General features: G+C 40.2%; 1 protein-coding gene across 1 annotated transcript in view; it reads right to left on the bottom strand.

Annotated features, from left to right (window-relative positions):
• Positions 1-17,674, bottom strand: part of RBFA (ribosome binding factor A) — a 126,910-nt gene that overhangs the window by 33,462 nt on the left and 75,774 nt on the right. The window contains exon 6 of the mRNA XM_053714824.1: positions 12,103-12,170. Within this exon, the coding sequence (XP_053570799.1) occupies positions 12,103-12,170 (68 nt within the window). The remainder of the gene's footprint in view (positions 1-12,102; positions 12,171-17,674) is intronic.

Raw genomic sequence — 17,674 nt, forward strand, 5'->3', positions numbered from 1 at the left:
CTTGTTCCCCCCTGATGATTGATATAAGCCACAGTCGTGATATTGTCCGACTGGAATCTGATGAATTTGGCCGAAGCCAACTGAGGCCACGCCTGAAGCGCATTTGAATATTGCTCTCAATTCCAGAATATTGATTGGAAGTCTAGACACCACCTGAGTCCAAACACCCTGAGCCTTCAGGGAATTCCAGACTACACCCCAGCCCAGTAGACTGGCGTCCGTCATCACTATCACCCACGAGGGCCTGCTGAACACGTCCCCTGGGACAGATGATCCACCGACAACCACCAAAGAAGAGAGTCTCTGGTCTCTTGATCCAGATTAATCTGAGGAGATAAATTCGCAAAGTCCCCATTCCACTGTCCGAGCATGCACAGCTGCAGTGGTCTGAGAGGAAAACGAGCAAACGGAATGATGTCCATTGCCGCTACCATTAATCCAATTACCTCCATACACTGAGCCACTGATGACCGAAGAATGGACTGAAGTGCTCGGCAAGTATTTAGAATCTTTGACTTTCTGACCTCCGTCAGAAATATTTTCATGTCTACCGAGTCTATCAGAGTTCCCAAAGAAGGGAACCCTTGTCCGTGGAACTAGTGAACTCTTTTCTATGTTCACCTTCCAACCGTGAGTTCTCAGGAAAGACAACACTGTGTCCGTGTGAGATTTTGTCAGATAAGTTGACCTGAATCAAAATATCGTCCAGATAAGGCGCCACTGCTATGCCCCGCGGTCTGAGAACCGCCAGAAGGGACCCTAGAACCTTTGTGAAGATCCTGGGTGCTGTGGCCAACCCGAAGGGAAGAGCCACGAACTGAAAATGTTTGTCCAGGAAGGCAAACCTTAGGAACTGATGATGATCCTTGTGAATAGGGATATGAAGGTATGCATCCTTCAAGTCCACGGTAGTCATATATTGACCCTCCTGAATCATTGGTATGATTGTTCGTATAGTCTCCATCTTGAACGATGGGACTCTTAGAAACTTGTATAGACATTTGAGATCTAGAATGGGTCTGAAAGTTCCCTCTTTTTTGGGAACCAGGAAAAGATTTGAATAAAACCCCTGCCCCTGTTCGTTTTGGAATGGGGCAAATTACTCCCATGGTAGAGAGATCTTTAACACAGCGTAAGAACGCCTCTCTTTTTATCTGGTCTACAGGCAATTGTGAAAGATGAAATCTCCCTCTTGGGAGAAAATCCTTGAATTCCAGTTGATACCCGTGGGTCACGATTTCCAATGCCCAGGGGTCCTGAACATCTCTTGCCCAAGCCTGAGCAAAGAAAGAAAGTCTGCCCCCTACTATACGGTCCCGGATCAGGGGCCGCCCCTTCATGCTGTCTTTGTAGCAGCAGCGGGCTTCTTGGATTGTTTACCTTTATTCCAAGCCTGGTTGGGTCTCCAGACTGACTTGGATTGAGCAAAATTCCCTTCCTGCTTTGTGGAGGAAGAGGAAGCAGAGGGTACTCTTTTAAAATTTCGAAAGGAACAAAAATTATTTTGTTTACCCCTCATCTTAACAGACTTATCCTGAGGTAGGGCATGGCCTTTACCTCCAGTAATGTCAGAAATGATTTCCTTCAATTCAGGCCCGAATAGGGTCTTACTCTTAAAAGGAATAGCTAAAAGCTTAGATTTTGATGACACATCAGCAGACCAAGATTTGAGCCATAATGCTCTATGCGCTAAAATGGCAAATCCTGCATTTTTCGCCGCTAATTTAGCAATTTGAAAAGCGGCATCTGTAAAAAAAGAATTAGCTAGCTTGAGAGCCTTAATTCTATCCAAAATGTCCTCTAATGGGGTCTCAACCTTCAGAGACTCTTCTAGGGCATCAAACCAAAAAGCTGCTGCAGTAGTAACTGGAACAATGCAAGCTGTAGGTTGTAAAATAAAACCCTGATGAATAAATAATTTCTTTAGAAGACCCTCTAACTTCTTATCCATAGGGTCTTTGAAAGCACAACTGTCCTCAATAGGTATAGTTGTATGCTTAGCCAGGGTAGATATAGCTCCCTCCACCTTAGGGACCGTTTGCAAAGAGTCCCGAATGGTGTCTGATATGGCAAACATTTTCTTAAAATTAGGAGGAGAGAACAGTATACCTGGTCTATCCCATTCCTTTTTTACAATTTCCGAAATTCTTTTAGGAACCAGAAAAACATCAGTGTAAGTAGGTACCTCTAGATATTTGTCCATCTTACACAATTTCTCTAGTGGTATCACAATAGGGTCACAATAATCCAGAGTCGCTAAAACCTCCCGAAGTAACAGGCAGAGGTGTTCAAGCTTAAATTTAAAGGACATGACGTCCGAATCTGTCTGAAGGAACATATTTCCTGAGTCTGAAAGTTCTACTTCAGACAGCAATTCCCTGACCCCCAACTCAGAGCACTGTGAGGGTACGTCGGAAATAGCCAATAAAGCATCAGAGGATTCAGTATTCACATTAATACCTGACCTACTGCGTTTACCCTGTAACACTGGTAATTTAGATAATACCTCTGTAAGGGTAGTTGACATAACTGCAGCCATCTCCTGCAAAATAAAAGAATTAGACGCACTAGAGGTACTTGGCGTCGCTTGTGTGGGCGTTAAAGGTTGTGACACTTGGGGAGAATTGGATGGCATATCCTGATTCTCTTCAGACTGAGAATCATCCTTAGGCACACTTTCTTTACCTAAAATATGCTTTTTACAATTTAAGGCCCTTTCAGTACAAGAGGTACACAATGTAAGAGGGGGTTCCACAATGGCTTTTAGTATCCTCAATGTCAGACATGTTGAACAGACTAGCAATAACCACAATAGTCGTTAAACACTTTATTTATTGATTTAATTTTTTTTTTTAAAATGTGTACTGCGCCTTTAAGAAATAAAAAAGCGCACAATTTTTTCTTAACTGCCTAAAAACGTTAAATAACGCAATGTAATTAAATACACATATTCAATTGTGCCAAAAATTATTGCACCCTAAGAGCAAAGGGTGAATTTAACCTCTAAAAGACATTTATAGCAAAAAATATATTTGATTTGAAAAAATGAACCCTGCAACTCGCCACAGTTCTGCTGTGGCACCTACCTGACCCCAGGGTACTGCAAAATGACTCGACAACGATCCAGTTAACAGAAAACAAGTTTAGGCCCAACCGGAGCCAATGCCTGCTGCCTTCTCAGTCAGAGTAAACTGCGTGTCTGAGCGAGCGAAAATAGGCCGCCGCCCATCATGGACGACGTTCGCATTAGTCTGTACAACCGCATGGGAAGCGGTTAGCAAATAAAGCCATGTGGTCCCCTTAAAGCACAACTTAAATACTACAGCCATACTGATTATTTGTCTCCCAAATAAAAACCGTTAAGCTGCCTATCCCAGTGTCCCTTTTATATACTGCTTTCAGCCCAGTACCATGTCAATTAAAGAAATAAACACAGGATTTTCAGTAATACCCTTTGTTTACAGGTCTACGGCTTACCCCTTCCCTTGCAGGGAAAAAATGTCAGCCAGTTCTGATATAACAAGTCTCCTCAAAATTAAAAGACTGAACATACCTCAATGCTGCTTGTAGCATGAAACCGTTCTCCACACTGAAGATTTCTCTTGTACTACATTCAGAAGCTCTGTGGGAAACAACATGGATCTTAGTTACATCTGCTAAGATCATCAACCTCAGGGCAGAAATCTCCTTCCATATCTCCCTGAGGAAAATAGTACTCTCAGGTACCATTTAAAATAAAAAACTTCTTGATTGAAGAAACTAAAACTAACACCTCACTTTATCTCTTCCTATTACTAACACAGGCAAAGAGAATGACTGGGGGTGGAGGGAAGGGAGGAGCTATATATACAGCTCTGCTGTGGTGCTCTTTGCCACTTCCTGTTAGCAGGAGGTTAATATCCCACAAGTAAGGATGAAATCTGTGGACTCGTCGTATCTTGTAGAAGATCTATATCTATATATCTATATCTATATATCTATATCTATATATCTATATATCTATATCTATATATCTATATATATATATATAGACCTGACTCATGGCAAATATAAGTAAACACATATATTTAGAACTTTATAAAAATACATAAAGCGCCAACCATAGGTTAGAGTGTCTTAAAGGGACAGTCTACACCAGAATTTTTATTGTTTTAAAAGATAGATAATCCCTTTATTACCAATTTCCCAGTTTTGCATAACCAACACAGTTATAATAATATACTTTTAACCTCTGTGATTATCTTGTATCTAAGCCTCTGCAAACTGCCCCTTTTTTCAGTTCTTTTGACAGACTTGCAGTCTAGCCAATTAGTGCCTGCTCCCAGATTACTTCACGTGCACAGTGTTATCTATATGAAATATGTGAACTAACACCCTCTAGTGGTGAAAAACTGTTAAAATGCAATCTGAAAGAGGTGGGCTTCAAGGTCTAAGAAATTAGCATATGAACCTCCTAGGTTAAGCTTTCAACTAAGAATACCAAGAGAACAAAGCAAAATTGGAGATAAAAGTAAATTGGAAAATTGTTTAAAATGACATGCTCTATCTGAATCATGAAAGTTTATTTTGGCCTAGACTGTCCCTTTAAATAATGGTACATACTTATCGAAAGACACCCATACACATATAGCAGATAGCCAAACCAGTACTGAAAACTTTCAGCAGAGGTAATGGTATAAGAGTATATCGTCGATCTGAAAAGGAAGGTAGGAGATTAATCCCTATGACCGAAAAGATTAACAGTGAGAGAACAAATACAAATCCATAGGCGATACTCTCTTCACATCCCTCTTACAAACACTGTACTCAGAGGAATTGGGCTTCAGAATGCTTAGAAGTTCTTATCATAGAAGAAATCATAAAAATCAAGCACAAACTTACTTCACCACCTCCATAGGAGGCAATGTTTGTAAAACTGAGTTGTGGGTGTGGTGGGAGGTGTATTTATAGGCATTTTGAGGTTTGGTAAACTTTGTTCCTCCTGGTAGGATTGTATATCCCAAACGTCACTAGCTCATGGACTCTTGCCAATTACATGAAAGAAAGTGCATTAATATAAGTGTTGGTCATGCACACCTGGTGAATGGGTAATAAAGGGAATATCTTTTTAAACAATAAAATTCTGAAGTAGACTATCCCTATAATAGACACAGCTGCCTGGAGGAGCTTCCTGCCAAATTATGCATCCAAAGAAGTGAACACATCAAAGTGGTAACATTTTCTAAAAGGTGTGCTCAGATTTGTTCCAAACTGGATTAGGTTTCCATGAGGATTTTGCAGAATCTGATTTTTGTGATTTTTTTTACTCTTGTAGTTACGAAAAGAACAAAATCTATTAGTAGATCTACCACTACCTTTTTATCTCTTGTCTTGAGGAAGAAACAATCCCTTTCCTCCTGAAACAGTGGCAATTATAACATCTTAACCTAGTCCAAATAGAATTTTGCCCTGCAAAGGCAAGAAGAGAAGTCTACATTTAGAGACTATTTCCGTCGACCAGAACCTTAACCATCATACCCTTCTGGTTAAAACCACCAAAGTCATATTCTTAGCATTTATACAAATAATTTAAATTACTGCATCACAAAGAAAAGAACTAGAAAGTCTAAGAAATTTTATACGCTTAACAATATCATCTAACCGGGTTTCTTCCATAATCAGATCTGACAAAGAATTGCACCACAAAGAGGCAGCACCTGCAACACAAGAAATGCCCACAGCTGACTTGAATAACATCCCTCCCTGAATATATAAATACAGCAGTATATACACAGGTATAAAGCAGTACCTGCATATAAATACAGCAGTATATACACAGGAATACAGCAGTACCTACCTGCATATAAATACAGCAGTATATACACAGGTATAAAGCAGTACCTGCATATAAATACAGCAGTATATACACAGGTATAAAGCAGTACCTGCATATAAATACAGCAGTATATACACAGGAATACAGCAGTACCTGCATATAAATACAGCAGTATATACACAGGAATACAGCAGTACCTACCTGCATATAAATACAGCAGTATATACACAGGTATAAAGCAGTACCTGCATATAAATACAGCAGTATATACACAGGTATAAAGCAGTACCTGCATATAAATACAGCAGTATATACACATGAATACAGCAGTACCTACCTGCATATAAATACAGCAGTATATACACAGGAATACAGCAGTACCTACCTGCATATAAATACAGCAGTATATACACAGGAATACAGCAGTACCTACCTGCATATAAATACAGCAGTATATACACAGGAATACAGCAGTACCTACCTGCATATAAATACAGCAGTATATACACAGGTATAAAGCAGTACCTGCATATAAATACAGCAGTATATACACAGGTATAAAGCAGTACCTGCATATAAATACAGCAGTATATACACATGAATACAGCAGTACCTACCTGCATATAAATACAGCAGTATATACACATGAATACAGCAGCACCTGCATATAAATACAGCAGTATATACACATGAATACAGCAGTACCTACCTTCATATAAATACAGCAGTATATACACATGAATACAGCAGCACCTGCATATAAATACAGCAGTATATACACGTGAATACAGCAGTACCTACCTGCATATAAATACAGCAGTATATACACATGAATACAGCAGTACCTACCTGCATATAAATACAGCAGTATATACACATGAATACAGCAGTACCTACCTGCATATAAATACAGCAGTATATACACATGAATACAGCAGCACCTGCATATAAATACAGCAGCACCTGCATATAAATACAGCAGCACCTGCATATAAATACAGCAGTATATACACATGAATACAGCAGTACCTACCTGCATATAAATACAGCAGTATATACACATGAATACAGCAGCACCTGCATATAAATACAGCAGTATATACACATGAATACAGCAGTACCTACCTGCATATAAATACAGCAGTATATACACATGAATACAGCAGTACCTACCTGCATATAAATACAGCAGTATATACACAGGTATACAGCAGTACCTGCATATAAATACAGCAGTATATACACAGGTATACAGCAGTACCTGCATATAAATACAGCAGTATATACACATGAATACAGCAGTACCTACCTGCATTTAAATACAGCAGTATATACACATGAATACAGCAGTACCTACCTGCATATAAATACAGCAGTATATACACATGAATACAGCAGCACCTGCATATAAATACAGCAGCACCTGCATATAAATACAGCAGTATATACACATGAATACAGCAGTACCTACCTGCATATAAATACAGCAGTATATACACATGAATACAGCAGCACCTGCATATAAATACAGCAGTATATACACATGAATACAGCAGTACCTACCTGAATAGAAATACAGCAGTATATACACATGAATACAGCAGTACCTACCTGCATATAAATACAGCAGTATATACACAGGTATACAGCAGTACCTGCATATAAATACAGCAGTATATACACAGGTATACAGCAGTACCTGCATATAAATACAGCAGTATATACACATGAATACAGCAGTACCTACCTGCATATAAATACAGCAGTATATACACAGGTATACAGCAGCACCTGCATATAAATACAGCAGTATATACACATGAATACAGCAGTACTTACCTGCATATAAATACAGCAGTATATACACATGAATACAGCAGTACCTACCTGCATATAAATACAGCAGTATATACACATGAATACAGCAGCACCTGCATATAAATACAGCAGTATATACACATGAATACAGCAGTACCTACCTGCATATAAATACAGCAGTATATACACATGAATACAGCAGTACCTACCTGCATATAAATACAGCAGTATATACACAGGTATACAGCAGTACCTGCATATAAATACAGCAGTATATACACAGGTATACATCAGTACCTGCATATAAATACAGCAGTATATACACATGAATACAGCAGTACCTACCTGCATATAAATACAGCAGTATATACACAGGTATAAAGCAGTACCTGCAAGTAAATACGGCAGTATATACACATGAATACAGCAGTACCTACCTGCATATAAATACAGCAGTATATACACAGGTATACAGCAGCACCTGCATATAAATACAGCAGTACCTACCTGCATATAAATACAGCAGTATATACATAGGTATAAAGCAGTACCTGCATATAAATACAGCAGTATATACACAGGTATAAAGCAGTACCTGCATATAAATACAGCAGTATATACACGTGAATACAGCAGTACCTACCTGCATATAAATACAGCAGTATATACACAGGTATACAGCAGCACCTGCATATAAATACAGCAGTACCTACCTGCATATAAATACAGCAGTATATACACAGGTATAAAGCAGTACCTGCATATAAATACAGCAGTATATACACATGAATACAGCAGCACCTGCATATAAATACAGCAGTATATACACGTGAATACAGCAGTACCTACCTGCATATAAATACAGAAGTATATACACAGGTATAAAGCAGTACCTACCTGCATATAAATACAGCAGTATATACACAGGTATACAGCAGTACCTGCATATAAATACAGCAGTATATACACATGAATACAGCAGTACCTACCTGCATATAAATACAGCAGTATATACACGTGAATACAGCAGTACCTACCTGCATATAAATACAGCAGTATATACACAGGTATAAAGCAGTACCTGCATATAAATACAGCAGTATATGCACAGGTATAAAGCAGTACCTACCTGCATATAAATACAGCAGTATATACACAGGTATACAGCAGTACCTGCATATAAATACAGCAGTATATACACATGAATACAGCAGTACCTACCTGCATATAAATACAGCAGTATATACACGTGAATACAGCAGTACCTACCTGCATATAAATACAGCAGTATATACACAGGTATAAAGCAGTACCTGCATATAAATACAGCAGTATATACACAGGTATACAGCAGCACCTGCATATAAATACAGCAGTATATACACATGAATACAGCAGTACCTACCTGCATATAAATACAGCAGTATATACACGTGAATACAGCAGTACCTACCTGCATATAAATACAGCAGTATATACACGTGAATACAGCAGTACCTACCTGCATATAAATACAGCAGTATATACACAGGTATAAAGCAGTACCTGCATATAAATACAGCAGTATATACACAGATACAGCAGTGCCTGCATATATATACAACAGTACATGCATATAAATCCAGTAGTATATACACAGGTATACAGCAGTACCTGCATCTAAATACAGCAGTATATACACAGGTATACAGCAGTACCTGCATATAAATACAGCAGTATATACACAGGTATACAGCAGTACCTGCATCTAAATACAGCAGTATATACACAGGTATACAGCAGTACCTGCATATAAATACAGCAGTATATACACAGGTATACAGCAGTACCTGCATTTAAATACAGCAGTATATACACAGGTATACAGCAGTACCTGCATTTAAATACAGCAGTATATACACAGGTATACATATACAGCTTACAGCAGTATACAGAGCTGCACGAAAAATCGTGCAGCCCTACGCTTAATACAAATCAGATTACGCTGTTTTCAGTGCATTGTACCTTAACTTCCCTGTAATTTTCGTATGTATAGGTTTTCCTTTCAGAATAGTTAGAGTTTTGAGTATTTTTAGTGAAAACTCACCACTTTTTAACTGGCGAGAAAAAAACCCAGTGTGAAAATGTTTATAGAATTACTCTGGAATTTGAGAGAAAATATCATATACACCAATGGAACACCTATATTCAGCCTGTTTTTTGGGGAAAACCCCACAATTATTGAGCTTTGTATTTTGCACTTTTAACTTCAAATTTCTTGCTTTTTTTTTTGCACATCCAGTGTACTAACATTACGATTTACACTGTGCATAGTTAATACGATTTATTCCTGTGTAATCTACCTACAAATTTTACGTTTTTGATAAAATACGATTTTTGGTGAACAATTTTGTTACGAATTCTGATGCATCTGAACAATACAATTTTTCCCTGCATATTTTTGTTTGATTGGCTCAATTATTCATTTTGTAAGATTTTTAAATTACAAATTTTATTATGCACTTTAGTAATGTATTCCTCTCCTTCCCATACGAAAATGCAGTATACACCCCTTAGCAAGATACCCTGTTTTCAGAGTAAAAAGTTGCTTTTTATAATTCCACCAGGGAAATAGGACTGGCGAGCAATCTTATAGAATCTCACCAGCTCAGACATCTGTTAAGAATTGGGGCCTATATGAGATACAAGTTAAACATACCCATATCACACTGACAGCAAACCTCACTTGTCCTTAAAGAGCCAGCATTTGCTTATAACCGTATGCACAAATCTATGTGCCAATACAGTCTAAGTGCACAAACTTACTGCTCCTTATAAACTGTACGTTACCTTGTTCCCTCTCACAGTAGCTATGATGCACTCTAAAAGTGTACCTGCTAATAGCCTGTGGGCTCTGTGAGTGTGTATACTTACCTCACAGCCACCTACTATACTGCTTACCCAGCTACAACACTGTGCCTTCAGTAGAGAGCCCATCCAGTGCTGTATAAAACAGCAGAGGATTTCCATAGGAGTACAAAAACAAAGGCCAAACGAAAGGAGGCAAAGCACCAATCCCTGCAAGACCTGTGACAGGCTATTAACAAAAACTCCTTTATTGAGCCCAAGTACTCCTCTGTACCCCTCCCTTCCTATTTTCATTCCAAGAGGATGAAGGCTTAAGAAACCGTGTCCAAAAAATGGAAGCTGGAGCACCTCAAATCTTCACCTTCTCCTGTGGAGGCAAATAAGATTGGGAGGTACAGGGAAGTGGAAAGGATTAAAAGCTCATGGTGTGTGGGGTGTCTTTGCCTTCTCCTGGTGGACAGGTGTTGAATTCCCATATGTAAGGAGCTTGTGGACTCTCACCACCTTAAAGGGACAGTCTAGGCAAAAATAAACTTTCATGATTCAGATAGAGCATGTAATTTTAAACAATTTTCCAATTTACTTTTATTACCAATTTTGCTTTGTTCTCTTGGTATTCTTAGTTGAAAGCTTAACCTAGGACCTGGTTTCTCAACAGCCGGGCCGTGGCCCAGTACCGGGCCGTGATAGCCCTGCTCGTGGGCCCTGACCTGTCATGCCCCCACTGCACACTCTTACCCCACTGCACACAAGGGGCAGACTGAGACCAATCAAGGCCCCAGGAAAACTGTCTCACACTGACCCAAATGTATTCAAAATTATGCAAATGAACATGGTAGCCTCCCTGCCTTAACCACAACAAGCCCATCAACCTCCAGAGCCAGGACCCCCAACATTAAGGGCCAAAGAAAGGGCCCCCAACCTCCAGGAACAGACCACACACTCCATGGCTCTCACAGCGATAGACCCTTGGCAGGATCCCACACTCCAGGGCCCCCACTAAACCCACACTGAACTGCTTAGTTACTGATGGGGCAAATCCCTGCTGCCTACTATATTATATATATATATATATATATATATATATACATATACTACCGGGCCCTGGACATGTCCAGCTAAAATTTACCGGGCCTTGAGGTCACTTTGGTTGAGAACCACTGACCTAGGAGGTTCATATGCTAATTTCTTAGACCTTGAAGCCCACCTCTTTTCAGAATGCATTTTAACAGTTTTTCACCACTAGAGGGTGTTAGTTCACGTATTTCATATAGATAACACTGTGCTCGTGCACACGAAGTAATCTGGGAGCAAGCAGGCACTGATTGGCTAAACTGCAAGTCTGTCAAAAGAACTGAAATAAAGGGGCAGTTTGCAGAGGCTTAGATACAAGATAATCACAGAGGTTAAAAGTATATTATAACTGTGTTGGTTATGCAAAACTGGGGAATGGATAATAAAGGGATTATCTATCTTTTAAAACAATAAAAATTCTGGACTGTCCGTTTAAGAAAGAAACTATAAATTTAGGTGTAAATGCAATGAGCACCAATAAAACTGGAAACAGCTTCAGCACAGAAGTGGGAATGGCCTAAACAGCAAAAGATTTAAGCAGCACTAACCTTGTTTTATCTGCATGCTGAATCACATCATCGGGTCCAAAATCTGCAATTGCCAATAATTCTTGAACCTGTAAACACAATTGTGAAAATATATATATATATATATATATATTATATATATATATATAAAAAAACTAAAAATGTATGCTTACCAGATTAAATTACTGTCTTTCCTGGCAGGGAGAGTCCACAACTTCATTCCTTACTGTTGGGAAATACAACACCTGGCCACCAGGAGGAGGCAAAGACACCCCAGCCAAATATCCCTCCCACATCCCCTATCCTTCCAGTCATTCGGCCGAGGGAACAAGGAAAAGTAGGAGAAACATCAGGGTATAAAGGTGCCAGAAGAAAGTATAAAAAGGGAGCAGACCAAACAAAATATCTTAAGATGTGGACATCCCCACCAGATCCGCGACCAAGTCCTTCACGGCCAGGATGAAGCAATTAGAATAAATGATGTTCGCTCCTGCTTTATCCGAGCAATCACACGCGGGAGAAGAGGTAATGGAGGAAATAGATAGTCTGAATCTCCAGGGAACTGCTAGAGCATCTATTAGTTCTTCTTGAGGATCCCTCGATCTTGACCGGTACCTGGGTAGTTTGGCATTTAGAAGGGAGGCCATGAGGCCTATCTCCGGCATATCTCTACAAATACCATGGGGTGGAGAGACCATTCCCCTGGGTGAAAGATTGCCTGCTGAGGAAGTATGCTTCCCAGTTGTCGACATCCGGAATGTGGATCGTTGACAGCATACAGTTGTGGGTCTCTGCCCATTCCAGGATCTAAGAAACCTCTCTCTTATCGCTAAGGAACTCCTCGTTCCACACTAATGGTTGAGATAGGCTACCAAAGTTATATTGTCCGATTGGAATCTGATAAACTGGGACAAACCCAGAAGGGGCCAAGCCTTCAGGGCATTAAATATTGCCTAAAGTTACAAGATGTTAATCGGCATTGTGGACTCCTGAGTCCATAGACCTTGTGCCTCCCTAGCACCCCAAACGGCTCCCCAGCCGGATAGACGCGTCTGTAGTCACAATCTCCCAGGACGGTCTCAAGAAGTACGTGCCTTGGGACAGGTGATCTTGACAGAGCCACCAAGAGAGCGAATCTCTAGACAGGCTGTCCCATATTATCTGTTGGGACAGGTCTGAATGGTCGCCGTTCCATTGTCTCAGCAAGCATCGTTGTAAGGGTGTGAGATGGAATCTGGCAAAGAGAACGATGTCCATACAAGACACCATGAGGCCAATCACCTCCATACACTGGGCCACTGAAGGACTTAGGGAGGCCTGGAGGGCAAGGCAAGCTGATGTTAGCTTGCAACGTCTCTGATCCGTTAGAAAGATCTTCATGGATACAGTCTATAACTGTAGTCAGGAAATTCACCCTGGTATGTGGAGTAAGATAACTCTTTTTCCAAGTTTATCTTACATCCATGTGACCAAAGAAGACTTAAAAGGAATTTTGAGTGCTCCCTCTCTAGGCGAAAAGATGGTGCCTGTACCAAGATATCGTCCAGGTAAGGTGCTACTGCGATACCTTGTGTTCTGGCAACCGCTAGGAGAGTTTCCAGAACCTTCATAAATATTCTTGGAGCAGTAGCTAAGCCAAACGGAAGTGCTATAAACTGGAAATGTTGCTCCAGAAATGCAAATCTCAGGTATTAAAAATGTTCCCTGTGTATCGGAACGTGAAGGTATGCATCCTTCAGGTCTATGGTAGTCATAAACTGTCCTTCCTGAAACAGAGGAAGGATTGACCTTATTGTCTCCATCTTGAAGTATAAGACACTTAGAATTTTGTTTAGACACTTCAAGTCCAGAATTGGACGAAAAGTTCCCTCCTCCTTGGGAACCATGAAGAGGTTTGAATAGAACCCCAGACCTCTTTCTGATGCAGGTACAGAGACAATTACTCCTAAAGAGACTAGGCCCCGTACGCAACCTAAAAAGGCAGTCCTCTTCTCTGCTCTTGTAGACAGTCTAGAGAAAAGGAATCTGCCCCTGGGTGGATGGGACTTGAACGCTATCCTGTATCCCTGAGATACGACCTCCAGAACCCAAGGGTCCTGAACATCCTGAAACCAAGCATCTGAGAGAAGCGACAATCTGCCCCCTACTCGATCTGATCCCGGATCGGGGGCCGCCCCTTGATGCCAACTTGTTATAGGCGGGCTTCTTTGTCTGTTTGGACTTGTTCCAGGACTGAGCCGGCTTTCAAGTATTTTTGGGCTGCTCAGGCTTGGATGAAGATTGAGATCGTTGGGACTTGTCCGAACGAAAAGGAACGACAATTGGATGACCGTCGTCCCTTAGGTCTGTTCTTCTTATCCTGTGGCAGGAAGGCTACTTTCCCTCTGGTAACCGTGGAAATGATGGGAATCCAGACCTGGTCCGAATAAAATCTTCCCCTTGAAGGGGAGAGAAAGTAACCTGGATTTAGAAGTCATATCCGCAGACCAAGACCCAGCAGGCTAGAACCGCAAAACTTGAAGCAAATTCTTAATGCCTTAAATTTTCTCCTGAATATCCTCGAAGGGAGATTCCACCTCAATAAGTTCAGACAGAGTCGCACTAGTAGGTAGTGGCTACTGCTGTCGCAGGCTAGAATAAAAATCCTATGTGTTGGAACATTCTCCTCAGGAAAGTTTCCAACTTCTTGTCCATAGGCTCTCTAAAAGGAAAAATAATCTTCAAATGGGATAGTATTACGCTTAGCTAGTGTCGAAATGGCACCATCCACCTTAGGTATGGAACCCTACAATTCTATTTAAAAGTCAGGGACCGGGAACAATTTTTTAAAAGTTGCCGAGGGAGAAAAGGAAGTTCCGATTCTTTCCTATTCATTACTAATAATGTTCGCCATACGAACTGGTAAAGGAAAAGTCTGTGGGACCTTCCTATCTTCGTAGACCCTGTCTAACTTCGGGAACTTAGGTTTCTCAGGTAGCTTAGCCTCTGGAACATCTAGCGTAGACAGGACCTCCTTTAGTAAAAAACCCAAATGTTCAATTTTGAATCTAAAGGAGGGTTCCTCCGATGGAGGAGACTTAGTAACAGACGTCTCCGATTCAGAAAGTTCACCTTCTGACCCTACAGAGGTTAACTCATCCTCAGATAGCCGAGACATACAGGCTAGAGTCGATAGGAATTTAGATGACTAAGTCGGGAGAACTATGTTTAACCTTTCTCTTCCGTTTCCCAGAGATAGGTAGGGCACTCAGGGCCGCAGACACCGCCTATTGTAGCTACACAGTAAAGTCCACAGGAAAAATGTCCCCTCCAGATAGAGAATTAGTAGTGCCGGGGGGAACTTCATGTGAAGCGGTTTGAGTAGACAGAACAAAAATCTCTCGGGTCATAGAATCCTGAGAGGTTGATGTCTCAGAGGGACTAATTGAGCTATGGTTATTGGCAGACTTAGCTCCCTTCTTAGACTTTAAAACAGGTATGTAATTCCACAGATGGACTGAAAAACGTTACAAAAAACAAGCATTTTTAATATAAATAGACACCTTTACAATCCCAATGGCTGGGGCACTCACCACCTCCTAGACCCTGACAAATGATCAGTGAAACGCTCTCCTCAGGAGTGCTGTCTGCAGCAGGATCGCAAGGAAGTGAAAGAAGCCGCACCCGGTAACGTGGTGCGCATGACAGGACTTCCCCTGCTATGCAAAAGAGTGTTAAGCTAATATAAACTGTGCAACACTCAAAAACGAAAGTGAAACCTGTCGGTTCCCAAGCCAAAAGTACAGTCTTATGAGCCCAAACCTAATGCAGAACATAAAAATCCCCATAACTGTTCCCAATAATCTCCATAAAGGAGATATTAACCCTTGATACTATTGAGGTATAGAGGAGTCCCTGCTATAACAATAAAGCGGACTTCCCCTTTAGGATCCATGCTGTGGAACAGATACAGCCTCTCAAGTGTGACAGCCTTATAGCAACGCTCTGACAGGGACCTGAGTGATTAAAAGCAAGCAGTGAAACTCGTCAACACCAATTGCTCAGGAGTTGTTAGCTAACAGCCTGGATGGCTTTGCAGAAAAACTTTCCCTGCATCTCCAGACTCCAACTTTCATCAATACTCTCACTGAGAGGTTTATATGATTTTTTTTTAATGTTTTATTTATTAATTGTAATGAGGAACAAGTTTCACAAGTGTGTCTATAAAGTAATACATTGAAAAGCGTACATACTTCATGATTGATAATATAGACAGCTGCTTATAGCAAAAAGACAGTACAAAATGCTTTTACCGAGTTCAACAACCTTATCCAATAATACTTCTTGGAGTAGAAGTTGTAAATAAAATTAAGAAGCCTGTACCTCAAAACATTTTCTCCTTTTTAAACATAGAATAACCCAGAACAAATATAATATACAAAAATAAAACTGGGAAAAAGAAAAGAAAGAAAAGAGAAGAGAGAGAAAGAAAGGAAAAAAAAAAAAAAAAAAAAGGAAGGGAATTAAATTAAATTTCCCCTCCCCCCCCTCCCCGAGAGGCCGGAGCCATCAGAGATTAAGTAATTACATCACTACTAATTTCCCCTCTCAATACAGCATTCTGAATCCATTCAGAATGCTTAAAGGGAGCAATGAGACTTCTTTGAACTTCCAGTGTATTGGAGAGAATATATTCTCCCCATTTCCTGAAAAAGTTGGCAATTTCTTTTTTGGAAGATATCTGCGTCTCATATTGTTCATATATTAATTTGGAGTCTAACATGTTCAGAAGGGAGGTGAACATAGGGCTTCTATTAGATTTCCAAGAGGAAAAAATAATGTTTCTAGCAGATAAGATTACAAAATTAATACATTTTATGTTTCCCTCCCTTCCATCATATTGCCTTAGAAAGATAACTTCCTCCACCTTCAGAGAGATTTTAAGCTTTAAAATTTTTGAGAGCCAAAATGAGACTTTTGCCCAAAACTGTTTGACTTTGGGACATGCCCAGATACAGTGGATCAAGTTGGCATTTGGATAGTGACAGCGTGTACATTCATATCTTTGTGTATTATTCCACTTCCCTAGCTTCTCTGGGGTGATATAAGTCCTATTAATTAATCTGAGGTGAGATTCGCACCAGGATAACAGAGGAGTCGCTGACCAAGCCCTATCAATACTTTCTTGAATTGTCTTAAGCTCTATTTGCGGGATGTCTAATGACCATCTTTCACGGAGCCGTTCCATGCTATATACACCTTCTTTAAGCAATAATAAGCTATACCATTGTGATATGGAAGCTTTGCCAAGCTGGCGGCGAGACAGAGCTTTAGTTAAAATTTCCCAGTTTGTGTAAAAGTCTTCAAGTGCTGTATTGTTGAGAAAATGCCTAATTTGGAAATAGCCAAACATATCACGGTTAGGGAGATTATATTTTTCTTTTAGAGAGCCAAATGAGTGTATAACTTGTCTATCTTCATCAATACATTGTGCAAAATAGACTAGGCCCCCTACCTTCCACCTCTTAAAAATTTCAGTATCAGAGCCTGCAGGGAAAAGTGGGTTATTCTGTATTGGTAAATATCTAGAACACTGGAAATTGACATCCACCGC

This window comes from Bombina bombina, chromosome 5, assembly GCF_027579735.1.
Source record: "Bombina bombina isolate aBomBom1 chromosome 5, aBomBom1.pri, whole genome shotgun sequence".
Taxonomy (NCBI): Eukaryota; Metazoa; Chordata; class Amphibia; order Anura; family Bombinatoridae; genus Bombina; species Bombina bombina.